At 42.8% G+C, this 18,888-nt stretch overlaps 1 protein-coding gene across 5 annotated transcripts in view; it reads right to left on the reverse strand.

Annotated features, from left to right (window-relative positions):
* The window catches only part of SON (SON DNA and RNA binding protein), a 76,721-nt gene that overhangs the window by 35,022 nt on the left and 22,811 nt on the right, over positions 1-18,888 (reverse strand). For all 5 annotated transcript variants that reach the window (XM_069944602.1, XM_069944601.1, XM_069944603.1 and 2 more), the window contains 2 exons: positions 15,993-16,159; positions 676-12,903 (listed from right to left, as the gene is read on the reverse strand). In XM_069944602.1, the coding sequence (XP_069800703.1) occupies positions 676-12,903; positions 15,993-16,159 (12,395 nt within the window). The remainder of the gene's footprint in view (positions 1-675; positions 12,904-15,992; positions 16,160-18,888) is intronic.

An 18,888-nucleotide genomic window follows, 5' to 3' on the forward strand; every position in this document is an offset into this window, starting at 1 on the left:
TATATACTGGTGTCACCAGTCACTATGATCCTGTCCGTAATAAGAAGGATGCTTAAGTAACACCTTTAATTTGGAATACCATAAATACCATCAATGGGTGTTAAGCAAAGAGCATAAAACACTAGCAACGTGTTTTTGACTTTAACCAGAATGGGTGAAGAGGACCCTCTATCTCAAAACAGGTGCAGGTTCCAGAGGTGGGATCCGCATGTATCAAACACTTAGGGCATAAATACAGAATATACCATAAGTGTCTAGATGCCTGAAATAACCCCCAGGTTATGCTCTCTTCATTCATTAAATTCTTCAAGGCAAAATTACTATTAAAATTAAAAGGTAATTGGTCATCACATCCATGTTGCTCGGTGTTGTCTCAGAGACACCTTTGATTGATAGCTCTCGTCCTTTAACCAGTGAGAGACCAATAAATCAAATGAAGGTGGAGAGAACCCTCCAGGGACCACCCCTATGACTTGTGGCTTAGGCAGCTTGGAAGTGATGACTGGTTCCCTTTAAAAAAATATGCTGACCGCAGGGAGGAATGTCAAGCCATGTGCTGGTACAATGTGCAATAAATCCAGTCAAACCTGGGGTACAGAAGGCTCCGTACGTATCTAGAAAAATGTTTTTGTTACTTTTTACAGTACATACTATAAATTAAAAGTCCATACGTACCAAGATCTGTGAGACGTTTCGGGGACCTGGCAGAGTCCATAGACTTATCCCTAGATCTTGAACGTTTGCGACGTATGGGAGACCTACTAAAACTCTTCCTTCTTACAGGTGATCTTGATCGTCTTCTTCTTACTGGAGACTTGCATACACTTGCTCTCCTGCCAGGGGATCTCGACTTTTTCCTTCTTGGAGGTGTTCGACTTTTCCGCCTTTGTTTAACGCTGTAGTAATCTTTAGAAGAATCTTTAGAGCTAGACCTTTTTCTTCTCTTTTCAACAGTTTTCTTGTCTCTTGATGAAGATCGTGACCGTGTTTTTCTTTTACGTGACAAGTCAGTGTGTGAAAGACTCCGAGATCGATCAGATTTTGACTGTACGCCTGTTGGTGATTTTGATGGAGACTTGGATTTAGATCTCCTTTTTCTTGGAGCAGAAGGTGACCGTGATCGCTTCCTCTGAGAAGCAGATCTGGAACGTCTCCTGCGGGAAGCAGATGTGGAACGGGAGCGTCTTTTTCTTGGTACGGATGGAGAGTGGGAGTTTCGTTTGTGAGATACAGGCAACGATGGGGATCTCTTTCTTCGAAACTCTGATGATGGTGATCGTCTTCTCCGAGATACAGGGGGTGATGGAGAGCGTCTCCTGCGAGTGGCAGAGGGTGAAGGAGACCGCCTTTTGCGCGTGGCAGCAGGGGATGAGGATCGTTTCCTGCGGGTAGTAGAGGGGGATGGAGATCTTCTTCTGCGGGTGACAGAGGGAGATGGAGACCTTCTTCTGCGGGTAACAGAGGGGGATGGAGACCTTCTTCTACGGGCGACAGAGGGGGACGGAGACCTCCTCCTGCGAGTGGTAGAGGGAGAAGGGGACCATCTCCTGCGTGTGGCAGAGGGTGAACGGGATCTTCTCCTGCGTGTGGCAGAGGGTGAACGTCTCCTGCGGCTGACAGGTGATGGGGTGCGTCTCCTGCGAGATGAGGTTGAAGGGGACCGTCTCCTGCGAGTAGCAGAAGGTGATCGTCTTCTGCGCGTTGCAGGTGAAGGAGAACTTTTCTTGCGAGTAACAGATGATGAAGGGGAGCGTCTTCTTCGAGTTGCAGATGGCGAACGTGAGCGTCTTCTAACTGAAGGAGAACGAGACTGCTTATGTAAGTCAGAGGGTGAGTGAGAGCGCCTTTGGCCAGACTGAGAACGTGAGCGTTTCCTTTGATTCCTGCGGATGACAGAAGATGAACGAGAGCGTTTTTTAGGAGACACCGATGAAGAGCGAGATCGCTTTCTACGACCCACAGATGGCGACCTTGAGGATCGTTTGTGTATAGCATATGATTCTTTCCTTTTCAATACAGGAGAATGTTTGTTGCTTTCAGTAGAAGCTGAGCGAGACTTACTCCTCCTTGATCTTGTCAAAGACTTTTTTGTTGGTGTCACAGATTTAGAGCGAGATCGCTTATTTTTTGAGACTGATTTAGATCTAGATGTTTTTCTGTCTATGGATCTGGAACGTGAATATTCATGACTTTTTTCCAAATCTGACATCGGATCTGTCTTTCTAGATACAGGCTGAGGACATTCAGCTTTTACCAACGACTTGGGAGAGCTATTCTTAGCAGCTTCCACAGAAATTTCATCTTGCAAAGGCAAAATGGTTGCCGATTCAGAGGTATTCACCAACTCAGAAGATGAAGCGCCTTCAGACTTTTCAGAAACATCTGTTAATAGGGAGAATGATTCTGTTTGATTTTCACCCATATAAGTTAGATCTTCTGGGGTGTCAGAACTTAAAACTGTCTGTACAACTAGTTGGTCATTTTCTGGAGTAGGAAGGTGTTTATCAATTGAAGACCCAGAAGAATTTGTATCTTCTTGGGTACAAAGAACTGCAGACAGAGCTAGATTTTCCTGTATAGTGTCTGAAGACGTGTGTTCTGTTGAAGTAAAAGCTACAGTACATCCAGAAGACGTTTCCTTTACAGAGTTCAACTCTAGATGTATTTCAATGGAAGGCTCACATTTCTCTGGTACTTTATGAATCCCAAGACTTGCACTGTTACCACAGTCTACCGAAGGCAGATCAGAAGTTTTGTTTGTTTCATGCTGGATAGTACCAGAGTCATAGATAGGTAGCTCTTCTACAGTAGGTTCTGTTTGTTGCTTATGCAAAACAATGGGCTGATCGGTATTATAGGGCAATAGCTCAGGCGGTGCATGAAAATCAGAAGACCCTTGTTCAGTGGAATAATCTGAAATACTAAGAAAAGAGTTTGCAGGTTGCTCTGAATCATAAGGCAGGAGTTCAGGTGGTGGTTGAGAGTTGAATGGAACGGGCTCAGATGAAGGTTCAGAACACATATCTGTCGGCTGATCAGAATCGTAAGGCAACAGGTCTGGGGGAGTAGTTGTTAAAGTGTTATCAGTTTTAATACACTCAGTAGAATCATTAAGTTTATGCTCCACACACTCCATAGACAGGTTTGAGTCTTGAACACATTGCTGGTCATCCGGGTTTAAACATGGTACGTCAGCTGGAAATGAAGAATTTTTAGTAGATAACGTGTTTTCGTCACATCTGTCGCATTCCTGTGACATTAAATCACTGGTCTTATTAGCAAAGTCACCAGTTTTAATGTTATGGTCATTGCTTTCGTTGGTCTTGGTAGAATATTCTGAGAGCATGCTGTGGTCAGCATTAGATAGATGCTCTGGAAAAAAACTATTATGACAATCAGAAAGGTTTCTTGATAGGGAAGAGGTCTGGGCCAGGTCTGGGCTGGGAGAAGGCTTGTCTAAGAGTTTATCAACCTTGTCAGGAACATTTGAACCAGAAGTGGCGTTACTTTCTTCTGAGTGAGAATGTTTGGTAAGAGAGTCTTGTTCGGGTCTGTCTTGTGAGCGCAGGACAGTGCATGACTGATCTCCACTATGCAGATTTATGATGGTGTTTGATAAAACAGGAATGCACAAATTATCAGGGTCATTTTTTGGGCCCTCAGCAGACGGATGTTCATATTCAGTAAATGGTACTTCAGCAGCATTAAGGCATGGTTCGACTGTGCGTTGTACAGACAGAGTTGGATAGTCTTCCTGAGGATGAACTTGTATACTATACAGCTTCTCTTGTACTAGTTCAGAATTTAAGTTTTCACATGATTGGAAAACTTCTTTTGCAGAAGATAGATCTTTTGACTTAGACTGTTCACTTTCCACAGATTCTACACTAAGCTGCTGCTGGTTAGTTATAATACTGGATAAATCAAGCTTTGGCTCATCTGGTGAGCTACAACAATTAAGGGACTTGTGCTCAGTGATGGGAAATGGTTCATCTTTGTTAACTGTGTGAGGACTGCAAAGTTGTGCGGTCAAAAGTTGGACAGGGCTTGTCGGGAGCTCAAAATGAGATTCTATAGATGGTTCAACCAACTGCCTTTCTGTCTGGGAACATTCCTCTGCAGAGGTCTCTTTGGGACTAAAACTGCTTTCTAATGAATAATCTTTCAGAAGATTAGGGCAAGGAACCTCTTGCAGAGATGTACCTGCATGATTAGAGTTACTCAACTGAGGATGCTCAGAGTCTATTTGATCTTGTTTTCTAAGTACATCTGATGTTACGGGGTATTCAAGAGAAAATGTACTTTTAACTTCTAAGTCATTAGAACAAGATGAATCTGTATTTATCTGAGTGCAGGTTACAGCTGCATACGTCAAAATATGCCCCGCGGTGGAACTTTCTTCAGGTTTCTCAGCAGGGCTGAAGGTATTTTCTGCAAGGACAGGACTCTGTATGTGCTCTGTTTCACTGTAGGGTTCAACCAGCTGTTGGCGATCTGGACTAGCATATGGTTCAACCAGTTGTGGAAACTCTGGGCTAGCGTAAGGTTCCACAAGCTGAGGCTGTTCTGGACTGGAATACAGTTCAACCAGTGGTGGATGCTCTGGGCTCATGTGGGGTTCCACCAACTGGGGTCGAACTGGGCTTGTATAGGGTTCCACCAACTGAGGGAGGTGAGGGCTTGCATATGGCTCAACAAGCTGACGGTGTTCTGGACTAGCATAGCGGTTAGTGGGATGGGAGAGGGTTGGGCTGGAAATCCGTTCCACTTGAGAATGGTTGGGAACGCAAGCTTCAATTTCATTGTCCGAAATACTGTGAGATTTAATATCCAGTGTGGAGTTAGAATTAACTGAGGGTTCATTCTGCAATACATGGTTAGGGCTGGCATAAGGTTCCTCCATCTGCATATGACCAGAACTATATGGTTCAACTTGCAAATTAGTGTCAGCCATTGGGGTTTTTACAGCAAGCAAAGGCTGCTTGTGATCATCAGTGGGCTTAACAGAATCTGTTTGTATAGGGCTGATTTTGGATTCGGCAAAGTTACTGGAACTAGCATGGGGCTCACACTGCACAGGAGTATCAGAGCCTAAACGGCTATCAATCAAGCTGTGATCTTGCGAAGGAGCTGACTCCACAGACACTGAATGGACAGAGTAATCAGATCTCTCACAAGGAACATCAGATGATGTATCGCTACAAAGATGACTTTCAGAGTCCATGGTAGGCGCTACTTGGGGGACATTAAGTGGTATGTCTAGTTCTGAGTCTTGATGTAGCTGTGGATCAGGTTTGTCTACCAAAACGGTTTGATCACTCACTTCGGTAGATTGAGAGTTCTCATAAAAGTCTAGTGGCACTTGTTGCCCAGAGGATAAAGATTCTTCCATTTTTTGATTCAGTGAAGTATTATCATGGGGCTCAAATGAGGACTGCTCTACAAAAGCTTCACATGATTCAGATTCAGTTTGATGTTCAGAAGATGGGACAGGCTCTCTAAAATGTGGATCCTCCACTGGCTCTTCAGGGGTCAAAGACACATAGGATTGTGTGGCAACAAAGTCAGACATTTGCTTTTGGGCTTCTGTCGCCACATCCGGCATATTTATTGTAGCAGCAACATCAGGTACTGGCATCTGCGCAGCAACAGCGACATCTGGTAAAGGAATTCCTGCGGCAACATCAGGCACAACTGTTGAACTTGCCACTGGCACCAATGCTTCAGCAGCTACATCAGGCATCATGTTATGCTCTTGTGAAGTTAAGTCATGCTCCAGGGGTACTTGAGCTTCACCTACCATGTCAAACCCAGGCACCTGTGCTTCAGCAGCCATATCAGATCCAGGGACTTGGGCCTCAGCAGCTAGATCAGAACCAGGAACCTGTGCTTCAGGTGCAAGATCTGAACCGGGGACTTGAGCTTCGGGAGCCAAGTCAACTCTTTGCATATGTGCTCCAGCAGTGATGTCAGGCACTGTCCATTGTGCTGTCGCTGCTAAGTCTGGCACAGCCCATTGTGCCCCTGCAGCCAAGTTAGTCATAGCCCACTGAGATCCCGCATGAAGATCAGGCACAGTCCATTGCGTTCCAGCAGCCAAGTCAGGCATTGCCCACTGTGCTCCAGATGCTACATCAGGTACAGCCCATTGTGTGCCAGCAGCAAGATCAGGCATAGACCATTGTGCTCCAACAGACATATCATGCATGGGCCAGTGTGAACCAGCTGTTAGATCAGACATGTTAGGCCACTGGGCACCAGCTCCTAGGTCTGCCATAGACCAGTGGGCTCCTGCAGCAATATCCGGTACAGACCATGCGGCTCCAGACATATCAGGTACATGCCACTGGTTTGCAGCGGTTAAGTCCGGAACAGATAACTGTGTTTCAGCAGCTAAGCTAGACACAGAAAGGGGCTCTGCAGGAGGTACACTGGGCATAGGAATTTGGCTTCCTGAAGACACACTGGGTAGAGGTACCTCAGCCAAGTTAGGTATTGTGATCTGTCCCATAGTATTCAAATTCGAAACAGAAGCCTGTGATCTAGCAGAAAAAGCAGACAACTGTGTTCTACTTGTTACATTAGTTAAAGGTTCCTTAGATAACTTTCCAGTAGATCCTTGTGACTTGGCCTGGGATAACTGCTTCTGGATAAGAGATTTTAATCCAATGCTATGTTTAAAGCCTGCAGGTTTTGGCTGGATAGTTTTTTTCTGTGGAGGTGGAAGTGGCGGTGGTGGAGAGGTGGACTTGCGTTTACCTACAGGAGACTTATCTTTCTGCTTGACTTGTGACCGTGATCGCCGCCTTCGAACAGGGGACAATGATTTTCTTTTCTTCGTTGATGAAGGTTGTCTAGATGTTGATCTAGATCGATGTCTGGAGGTTGAAAGAGAACGTGAACGACGCCATCTTCCACGTGATCTAGAACGATGCCACCGCGAACGTGACCTCGAATGACTTCTTGCAGCTGGAGATCTTGAGAGAGAACGCCTCTTATTTCTTGACCGTGAACGTCTTCGTGGAGATGCTGATCTTGAACTGGACTGAGAACGTTTCCTATGCAATGAGGACTTTGAGTGGGTGAAGGGTTTCCGAGATGCAGACACTGAACGTGAGCGACTTCTTGATGACAATGATTTAGATCGTGATTTTCTCCTCCGGTTTAGAGATTTGGACCGTGATCTTTTCCTTGCATTTGACGTTTTAGAGTGTGAATTCTTTTTTGACTCAGATTTACTACGTGACCTTCCTTTCTTTGCTGGGGACTTGGACTTTTTTCGCGTCTTCGATGCAGAACGTGAGCTCCTCTGTTTTCCTAAAGATTTAGAACCCCCGGTCCTTTCCGATGACTTTGACCTGGAGTGTTTTCTTTTTCCTGACAATTTTGAAGTGGATCGTTTTTTCTTGCCCTTAGACTTTGATTGTGAGCGTCCCTTTCTCCCTCTTGACCTGGAGCGAGAACGCTTTCTTCTGACTGACTTAGAGTGTGAACTCTTCTTTCTGGCTGTTGACGAGGACCTCTTTTTACGCGATGAAGATTTTGAACGTCTTCTTCGGGATACAGATTTTGAACGGGAACGGGAGGCATGCCCTCTGTCTACAGAAGGTGTTCGACTGTCTTGAGCTACAGATCTTGATCGGTACTGTCGTTGCTTAACGCCCAATTTAGATGCAGCATTAGAAATATGAGGAAATGAGTGTTTGGTACTTGAACTTGTCTGTAAATCATCTGCAGCCTGAACGTTATCAGGTTGTGAAAGGTCTGTCTCAGAATCATGCCCAGCCTGACTGTCTGATTGGGAACGCTCAGTTGATACATCCTGTGAGGACTCAGCCTTGGAAGGCTCTACACTAACATTAGCAGTTTGCTGAGAAGTTGTCAAAGTCTTTGAACTGGACCTTGAGGCACCGGATGTAGATGCTGTGGTGTTACGTGTAACTCCCGAGGAAGAGGTATTAACTTTTGAACCTTCTACGTCAGACGAGTCTTCAGATGCAGTACACAGCTGAGAGACACCAAGTGTCTTAAAAGTTTTACTAAATTTGAATTGTACTGGCACAGAAAGCCTTCCTGTCTCAAGAAACGGCTTAGATGACAACTTTGGATCTTCATGAGGCATACTTTCCTTCAAACCAATATAAGCAGGTTCATGCTTGGCATAAGCAGATGTTCTTTGCTCATGTGTTTTTAATTCAGGTTCCTTAATGTCTGTTAATGGCTGGAATGAACTCTCTTTTTCAAGATGTACCAGCGCTTTATTTTTGGGTACTAGTTCCTGTTGAATATACAAATCTGGGCTGCTTACTGAACCTGATTTAATACTCTCTTCTCGGCCATCATTCACATGTTTTATATCATCTATACTGTCAGATTTTTTTGTAACTGACTCAGAGTGCTTATTGACAGAGTGTCTCTTTGGAATATAGTTACCAAAACGACCTTCTCCATCAATCTCTGTATTTGAAACAACTTGTTCAACGATGTTCTGCGGTAGTTCATTTTCTTGAAGCCCCTTTTGCACACACTCAAGATTTCCATCATAAGCTTTAGATGAACTTAAACACTGTTTTTCACTATGCAAATAAGATAAGGAATTTTGTTCTCTTGAATGACTTGTCTTCTCAAAATGATGAATCACTTCCTCACTACCTGTGGCACTGTTAACAGAACTCTTTACCTGAGCAGCATCACTTTGTAAGAACTTGTCTACCTCCTGTTTAGGACAGCTAACATTCACACTGGTAAAGGGAGATGGCTTAGGTACAATTTTACATCCATCAGAGGAGGATTCTGTGTTTTTAGTGTTTGATGGTATTTCATGTCTTTGTATTTCCATTGTTACTTCAGCTAATATTAGGGGGCCTTTTTTGACTAATTCAACTGAAGGATCCTTTTCAAACGATGAGTCACTAGTTTTAGCAGATAAAACATTAGCAGTCAAATTTGTAGTTGGTTCTTTAAACTTTGAGAACTCATGACCACCCATATTTAGTGAAATTGGAATTTCTTTCATGCTGGTGGACGCATTGTTCTCTTTTTTCTGTACTTTAACATTTTGCCTATCGACCTCATGTGTCTGAGAAGCGTTCATATTTGTTCTTTCATAAGGTAAGGATACCGGCAAGTTATAAGCCTTAACTTCACAAATCCTACTGATATCTTCACTAATGTGTGTGCTTGATAGTATCTGCTTATTTTCCTTCACTGGCTTTATTTCTACAGTTTCGTTTTCAACAAGGTGTGACACTTTAGATCCACCCACTTCTTTGAATTCTGAATCATTTGATACATGCTCTTTTGAGAAACTTTGAGTAATGTAGCTGGACGTACTTCCAGTTTCTGTTTCATTAGATACACATGGTTCATGACTGGAACTCTGTTCAGAAGAGCTAGGAAATCTCTGTTCAGCAGCAAGGTCACTTTTCTCATCTGAACTATTCTCCTTTATGGTTGACGACATAAAATTAGGGGTGCTTATCTGCTGAGAAAAAGCATCATTTGACTTGCTTGCAGAAACATCTCTCTCAGTGTGTTTCTGGCTACCAGGGAATAGTCCTTCATTTGAAAGTAAACTTTTGGCCATGATATTTTCTTGTTTATTATATGACAAATCCAAAGGCCTCCCTTCAATTGGTAAAGAGCTATGTAAATATTCCACCTGATTTTCTGCAGGAAATACAGGTATGTCTTGCTTCACTGTAAGGCTGGAACAATCGGAGTCTTTTTGGGGTACATAGTCTGCATTTTGCCAACATTTGGCAGACTCTTGCACTACCCCTATGCAGCTTTGCAAAGGAGACAAGGCTATATGATCCTCTGAATTTTCTGCTGCCTTTAAGCTGTTTTCTAACACAGAAACCGAACCCTTAGCAAATTCTGGTGTACTTTCCACATTTTCATACTTATTGCGACATGAGCGACTGGTTGGATCCTCTACAGGGACAGCACAGGATTCAGACTTATATTCTCTTGCCAACTGAGATAGTCCATGTGGCTGACTTAAGTCTGAAGAACCACCAAAGGGTTTACACATTGTTCCGTCTTCTGCAATATGGCCTAAATTTTTTTGCTTTGGCTCTTCATCAGTCATTACATCTACTAACTTTGTATGATCATTTGCAGCATCAAACGCAAATGTTTCTTTAGAGGTCTCAAACGTATGTACAACTTCTGTTGGCCCTTCTGCGCATATAATTTGTATGGGTGTATAAGGAAGTGGCTCAATATCCATGTCACACTCTTCAGAATGGTTTTCTTCAAACAGGGTATCAGCAGGAATGACCTGTTCCGCTTGAAATGTAGGGTTTGCAGATTTCATCTGATCATCCAGTACAGATGCTGTTGATGAACACTCCAAAACACTGGGCTCTACTTCCACATCTTTATTGTTCTGTACGGTTTCTGGTGGGCTGTTTTTTAAAGGAGATGAACAGCTTTTTGATTCTGTCACTAAAGTTGAACTCTCATCTGGTGGTTTAATTCCGTCATCCTTTTCTACTGTCATTACAGAAAGTGGAGGCTGTTTTTTATCTAATGAAACTGTTTCAGGCAGCCTTTGTTCAGTAGAGGATTTTGACTCTAATGTAGGTTTCATTTCCACAGATATCAACTTAACAGACGCAGATCCTGACCTTGACTTTCGATTCCCTTCTTTTGACCTTGACCTTCTTTGTAAAGGAGATTTGTCTCTACTGGCACTTGACAGCAATGTGGATTGTTCTCCCCTTGAAACGGAAGTAGACCTGGATGTCAGTTTGGTTGCAGAATAAGATTGTGACTTTTGTTGACTGCTTGATCGAGGTCTTCTTGTGTCAGAACCACTTCTTGACTTGCGTCTTTTGGAGGTCGAGCCTAACCTTGACCTTCGTCGCCTGGATGCAGAGTCAGACTTTGACCTGCGCCTCCTGGAAACCGAGCCAGACCTCGACCTACGCCTTCTGGAGGCTGAATCAGATCTTGACCTGCGTCTTCTAGAGGCTGATCTTGACTTATGCCTTCTGGAAACGGAGATAGATCTTGACTTGCGCCTTCTGGAGGCAGACCTCGACCTGCGTCTTCTAGAAGCAGATCTTGACTTGCGCCTTCTAGAGGTAGACCCCGACCTGCGTCTTCTGGAGACTGACCTTGATTTGCGCCTTCTGGACACCGAAGTGGACCTCGACCTGCGCCTTCTGGAGGCTGATCTTGATCTCCGCCTTCTTGACACAGACCTCGATCTCCTTCTTCTAGAGGCCGAGGTAGACCTTGATTTGTGTCTTCTGGAGGCTGACACAGACCTCGACCTGCGCCTTCGGGAAACTGAGGGAGACTTTGATCTCCGTCTCTGGGTGACTGAGGGAGACCTTGACCTCCGTCTTCTTGATGCTACTGCAGATTTCGACCTGTGTCTTCTGAAGGCTGAGCCAGACCTAGACCTGCGTCTCCTTGTGAAAGAGATAGATCTTGACTTGCGTCTCCTAGAGCCTGAACCAGACCTGGACCTGCGTCTTCTGGAAGCTGCACCTGATCTAGACCTGCGTTTTTGAACAGCTGAACGAGATCTAGATCTGGCCCTTCGGACTGGAGAGGTTGTTTTTGACTTTTGCCTCCTAAGAGGAGATGCAGACTTCGATTTCTGCTTCCTAATAGGTGAAATAGACTTTGATTTTCTTCTACTTGCTGATCTGGAACGTAGCCTGTGTTTACGGCTGGTTGATCTTGATTTTCTTCTCCTATTAGCTGAACGAGACCTTGACCTTACTCTTTTAGCACTGGATCTTGTCCTTGAATATCGTCTCTTTTCAGAAGATCGAGATCTTGACCTACGCCTCTTTGCAGGGGATCTAGTTCTCGACCTTCTTCTCCTTTCAATTGACACAGACCTTTGTCTATTTCTTATTGACTTTGACCACCAACTCCTTATTGGTGATTTAGAATATCGTGCAGGAGTGCTAGAGCGCGATCGTCTTCGTCTAACTGGAGATTTGGATTTTGACCTCCTTCTTTGACCAGCTGAGCTGGATCGGGACCTTCGTCTTCGCACGACAGAGCTAGAACGTGATCTATGCCTAGTGAGAGATTTTGAGCTAGCTTGTTTCTTTGGCACCTTTGTCAAGGACTTGGACCTTGATCTTGTTTCTTTTGCTAAGGAATTCGACCTTGAACGCGATTTTGCTGTTGATTTTGATAGACTAGCACTACTTGATTTTGACTGTGGCTGCAATGGTGGTGATGACACACTGTCTAACTGTTTATTTTTTTCAGAATCTAATCGATTTTCCTGTAATTCAACACTTTTTTCTTCTAAAAGCACCAAGTCTGGCTGAGGCAAAGACATTTTATTTTGGAGGGCTTCAGCAGTTTCACAGTTTGTATGCTGTTTTTCACTATTTTGATCATTAATTTTCTTTTCATCATTTTGTATAATTTCAACAGCCGGTTCTTTGGACTGTTCTGGTATTTCCGCTTCAGCGATTATGAGACTTGAAGAAACTGGAAAATGCATTTCATTTGGACACTTAGGACCAAAGAATCCAGAGTCAATATCTAACTGAGGCATAGTGGGTTGTTCTTTCTCAGAATCCACATTAAGATCTTGACCACCCAGTGAGGGCAGGGGATCTACATTTTCTTCCACCTGGGATGACAGAGTATTTGATGTGTCTTGCTCTCGTGGAGATGCAATCACTGGTTGCCAGACAGACTTCGATTCTGAGGTGGCATCCTCTTGGTCCTCAAAACTTGAAGTAGATTTTGACCTCTTTTCATTTTTCTCTTTTTTCTTTTTCTTTTTTTTCTTTTTGCTTTTGTGTTTTTTGTGCTTTTTTGACTTCTTCTTTGATAAATCCTTCTTTGCATCATCATCTGAGCTTAAGTCTGTCGTTTTCAAGTCTTTTGATTCACTTTCCTTTTCCTCAGATGCTGTAAAAAAATATTTTAAATTATGTAACTATGGAGAACTGAAGTAAATCAAGTATTTAAAAACTATATTACATTTAGTGTAACAGTCCATTCATGACACATTTCAAGGCTAAGTCTGAGGTATACATGACAATACATCCAAAAACTATTCAAAGACATACCAATGTTGGCACATTTGCTTTTGTAACTACAGAAGTGCTTCCTTATGCTCAGTCGTAGGATTGTTAGCTAGCTGCCTTGGAACTCTGCTCCGGGTGCCAACCGCAGAGTGTAAAAAAGCACTTCACTTCCTTAATACAATAGATTGGCTCATCTCTAGTTGTAACATACTAATGATTATACATGAAAATAAAAATTATGTCTTTATTTCTGCACAGGACTCAAGTGTACCAGTCAACTTGGTAAAATATAGATTACCTTTTTGCTGGTCTCATGACATTTATTTTGGATGTAATCATGAAACATGATGTATAACATTGATGGCATATGCTAAAGCAGTGCTTCTCAAACTTTTTCTAATGGAGCCTCACCCAACAGACCTAGAGGATGCCTGGGCCTCACTATCTGTGGTGAAAGTCCATTTAAGAGCTAAAAATTATGCTAGGGCTACTTTTCACCCGTCTCCCAAGCTCTATCTATATCATAAAAATGAAAGTCAGTCTGTCTGTCTTCTATAGACTTCCAAACACCTAAACTGTTTGACTCCAAATTGGGCAGGCAGATACACTGGGAAGGTTAGAGCGCAGGTCCCGTCCTTGCCAGATGTACAGGAGGGGAGGGGAAAGAGCACCGCATAGAAATGAATGGGAGAATCTCCACATTGCACACACAGGTGATATAATTAGCACGGCAGCTCTCCAGCAGTAACGGCAGTTGGAAGCCTTAGCAAACAATAGGATTACTACTTTAATTTTCACAGTGAGCTGGAATCTGATTGGTTTCTAGGGTCAGCTGCCTCACAGATGCACAGAAATAACTGGTAGACTCCAGCCTACCTATACAGTACAGGTATACAGGACTCCAAAACTATACACAGGGGTACACCAACTATATACTACAGGTATACAGGACCTCACCAACTATATACTACAGGTATACAGGACTCCCAAAACTATACACTACAGGTATACAGGACCCGAGCCCCCCCCCCCCAACTATACACTACAGGTATACCGGAACCCCAAACTATAAAATACAGGTATCCAAAACGCTCAAACTATAAGCTACAGGTATACAGGACCTCCACCAACTATATACTACAGGTATAAAGCACCTTCACCAACTATATACTACAGGTATACAGGATCCCCAAACTATACAGTACAGGTATACAGCCCCCCCCCCCAACTATACACTACAGGTATACAGGACCCCCTCAACTGTACACTACAGGTATACAACCCCCCACACCCCAACTATACACTACAGGTATACAAGAATTCTACGGATTAACAATATCTTTTAGATGGTTGCAATTTTCTGTTAGGCACAATTTGCAATGACAAAAAAAACGCGGCCCAAGGCCAATCACTGATGGTGGCATAAATCTGGATTCAGCATGTTTTTCACATGGACAATTGTATGTTGCTGCTCCAGAGTTGTATAAGGTAAAAATCTTTAATGCACCTGACAAAAACAGTGCCAATGTTGTATATAACCAGGCTATGTACAACACTGCCAATGTTGTATATAACCAGGCTGTATGTAACACTGCCAATGTTGAATATAACCAGGCTGTATATAACACTGTCAATGTTGTATATAACAAGGCTCTGTATAACACTGCCAATGTTGTATAAAACCAGGCTGTATATAACACTGCCAATGTTGTAGATAACCAGGCTCAGTATATAACACTGCCAATGTTGTATATAACCAGGCTCTGTATAGTCTGATCACATGACATCTCAGTTTGGCTATTAGGTATTTAGGATGTTTAAAGTTTTTAGTTTACTTCTAAAGTGCATAAGCTACAATTTACATAAACTGTGCAGAACAGTCGGGTATATAGGGGTACACAGGGCTCCTGGTGATTTCCCCTTAAACTAAACAAAAAAGGGGCATAGATTGGCCTTCTGGGCACTCTTAGAACAAATCAAATTAACACACTGACACTTTATACATGGGCAGTGCCGGGTACATTTTCTAGTATACTAATAAAGGAAGTACAAAATAAATAAATAATGTTGCTAAAATGGAGATTTTTGCAAACAGCAAAAGGACTGTGCAGACTTTGTGAAAACTGGCTCCTCAGCTGGGCCTCACCAACACAGTTTGAGAAGCACACTGCTAGAGCAATGACTGGTATAATTGCTCAGACCTACTCACATGAAAATGGCTGAGCTCCCATGCCCAAAAGCAGCTAGACAAGAGATGTATTAAAGAGGTACACTGTAGAAAGTCATACAGATTTGTAACTTATTTTTAATTTTAAATTCCAATATTGATCAGCTGCTGTATGTCCTGCAGGAGGTGATGTAGTCTTTCCACTTTGAAATGGTAATTTCTGCTGCCACATCTGTCCATGTCAGGATCTGTCCAGAGCAGCAGCAAATCCACAAAGAAACCCTTACTGCTCCTTGTCAGACTGGAAAGAACACACTATTTACTGCAGGTCATAGAGCAGCTAAATACTGGAAGACTTAATATTTCAGAAGTAACAAAAAAAAAAAAAAAAAATCTGTATAAAGCTTTGTCACCAGATGATTTTAAACTATTTTTTTTCTCCAGAGTACCCTTTCAACATCTAGAGATAAGTGAATGCAGCAAGTTGGAAACATTCCCAGAAGAACTATGGGTACATTCACATGTACAATGTTTGTTGTGAATTTCTTGCTGTGGATTTTAATCTAGGCTTATCAATGTAAATAAATGACTGTATGCGGCAACAACAAAAAATGCAGCAAACAGTACGTGTGAATCGACCATTGATGTAAATTCACTCATCTCTTCTTCTGTCTAATGGACAAACAGATGCTTTGACACCAGTGTGAATTTGATTTCTTTTGGGCAGACTACCAAGAAAATGCTTGACCATTCTTGTAGCTATACTGGTCCAGTGAAGGGTTAACACGTGAATGATCAATTACCTAGACTCTGTGATTTTATGACTTCCATGGGTTGAGACTCTGTGTCTTCAGTTACCATGATGGTCTGACTGCTCCCTTCGTTCTGTGTGACGACTGATGAACCTTCAGAAGCATCTTCTTTCCCTGGTGCTGTAAGTTCACCATTATGAGAGCTGTCCATGTTTTCACTAAGGGAATAAGAAAATCATTTACATGTCTCTGAATAGAACTTCTAATACCAAATATCCAGTCCCTCGAAAATCAGAAGATGCCACTTGACACCATTCTAAATTTACTCAGCTGTCAATGAATCCCCTGCATTGTTATGACTGCCACAGCCTAAACATCAAAAGCAGAAAATTAAGTAAAAAAAAAAACAAAAAAAAAAAAACACAAAAAGTGTCACCGCTGCAAATGTTTTTTTTACATTGTTTAAAAAAATTAAAAAAAACCTTAAATGTGTGTCCCCCATGGGCATCTCTGTCTAATATGACTAGCAGTGTCGTGGACCTGTCAAACTTTTCGGTTTCTGCAAAGTTCACCGGACCTGAATGCAGTGTTTGATTCCCTGAATCGGCATCTGTGAAGAAGCAAACACCAAGTGTTCGGGTTCTCAAAACACTGCTGAAAACGAGCTGCAAACATCACTTAGTTGCTCTTAAACACCTGCAGTTACAAGTTTGAGGTGGCAACTTCAATGATTAAACAGCAGCAACTCCAGGGACATCTCAAGCACTAGAGGCCACTTAGCTATCCACCAGCATTTAAGACTCCCAATAATTGTTGCCACCTAAAGAGGTTGGCCACTTTACTCAAATTACTCAGTGTACAGTATCAGTAAGTGTACTCACTGTATATACTGACAGCAGCTCCCTGGGTACCTCATAGAACAAAAATCCGACCTCCTCCAGGCTCATAGAACAAAAATCCCCTCCTCCAGGCTGTGCTGCCCTGCTGTGGTGATTCTGTCCATAAGACGGCCGACATGGAGGAGCATGTGACCATGCGCCACCCTCAGTGTCCTCCATAGGCATATAAAGGCTATGGGCATGGTTAAATATTTCTCCATGTTGGCACAGCACAGCCTGAAGGAGGGGAGTCCGATTTTTGCTCTACAGGGTACACAGGAAGCTGCTGTATACACTGAGTACAATTACTAATACTGTAGAATGATCAATTTTACTATAATGTGGCCAAACCCTTTAAAGCTGCAATTCCAGGTACCAACTGTAATGAACAAGGGGTAAACACAGGTCCTTACTGCCAGGCATAAGAGGAGTGTTAATGTGAACCCCTGTGTAACGCTATATGTTCAGATAATGTTTTTATGTTAAACATTTTTAAAGAACTTTTGGGGACTTTTTTTTTAAAAAATTTCCATATACAGTGGTACCTTGGTTTAAGAGTAACTTGGTTTAGGAGCATTTTGGTTTAAGAGCTCACAGGTTTTTTTTAAATTGTGACTTGGTTTAAGAGCATTGCTTTGGTTTAAGAGCTTCCTGTACTGGGTGACAGCGCGAGTGGAGGAGGGGCATGGTTTGCATAGCGGGGTCTACAGCCCTGTACTCTGACCCAGGAAGTCTCCCTCACCTTCCAAATCATAGCAGATCCACTTCAGGCTGGGGCTTGCATCAGGGGACAGGACTGTGGAGGTTATCTCTCCATAGCTGTAACCCCTCTCTTCCCGGACGGAGAGTGCTGCATGTATATGCCCACATCTGCCCTGCTCATTACTTCATGTTCCCTGCAGTCTCTGTCAGCCCTTGTGTTTCCCATCCTCTCCATTACTGTACAGTAACTTATAATATCACATATTCTGCGGTTTCTGAATGTTTGTTTCATTTGTTTTACATGTTATTCAAAATAATAAATCATTATTTTTGGGGTGTGGAACCAATTGTCTGCATTTCTATGATTTCTTATGGGAAAATGTGCTTTGGTTTAAGAGTGGATTTGGATTACAAGCATGGACCCGGAACACATTATGCTCGTAATCCAAGGCACCACACATTATAAAATAATCCTGAGATCTTGCAGTTTTCATCCTCACCACTGGGGCTAGAACTAAGCTGAGACTTCCTGCTCTGTCTGTGGTGATGAGAGGAGGCTGCTGGAAAGTGATCTGTACAGCATTACAGGACATGTGACATTACTAAAAAGAGGAAACAATATCAGCTCCCTGTAGAATGACCTCCTCAAAGGTCACAGAGCACGCTCAGTAACGTCTCACATTTATCTCAAGGGGACAGAGTCTGTCTATTATCGTCTGTGTCCATGAGGCTTGCTGTAAAGAATGTCACTAAATGCTGTTAACAGCAGCCCAGCAACGTACTAAAAGTGAAATTAAAATAAAATTAGTCAAAAATTGGAATACAAAAATCATTTTTAGTATCTGACTGGCCACTATATGGGGCACTACTGGGAAGGCTGGCTAATATATGATACACTTGGGTAGTTGGCGACTATATTGGTCACTATTGGGAGAGCTGTCTACTATGTGGGGCAAGATTGGGATAACTTCTATGTGGGACACTAATGGGGGGGTTGGCTACTACACAGGGCACAATTATAGGATTACCTAGTCCTTAGGGGAAATAATGGGTAACTACCGTGTGGAGGCAATTATTTTAGGGGGTGCTAGTAAGGGAAAAAGTACTGCATGGGTTACAGAAGGGGGCATTATTACCATTTTGGACACTATGGATTGGGAGCTTGTATGTATGTGGGTAGGGGACGTTATAAAAGTCCAGTTCCTAAGGTGAATTATAGGTATAGCGGGCGGGAGAAAATTCTGTGAATAGACTAAGGCCAATGGTACAGTTAAGTTGAATCTGTCAGCACCTATTCTTGTTCTGAGGTGCTGATAGTGTGAAGGTCTGTGCTCCTAGTGCCGTGTCATACCTTTATTTTTCACATT

This window comes from Dendropsophus ebraccatus, chromosome 11 (genome assembly GCF_027789765.1).
Source record: "Dendropsophus ebraccatus isolate aDenEbr1 chromosome 11, aDenEbr1.pat, whole genome shotgun sequence".
Classification (NCBI taxonomy): Eukaryota; Metazoa; Chordata; class Amphibia; order Anura; family Hylidae; genus Dendropsophus; species Dendropsophus ebraccatus.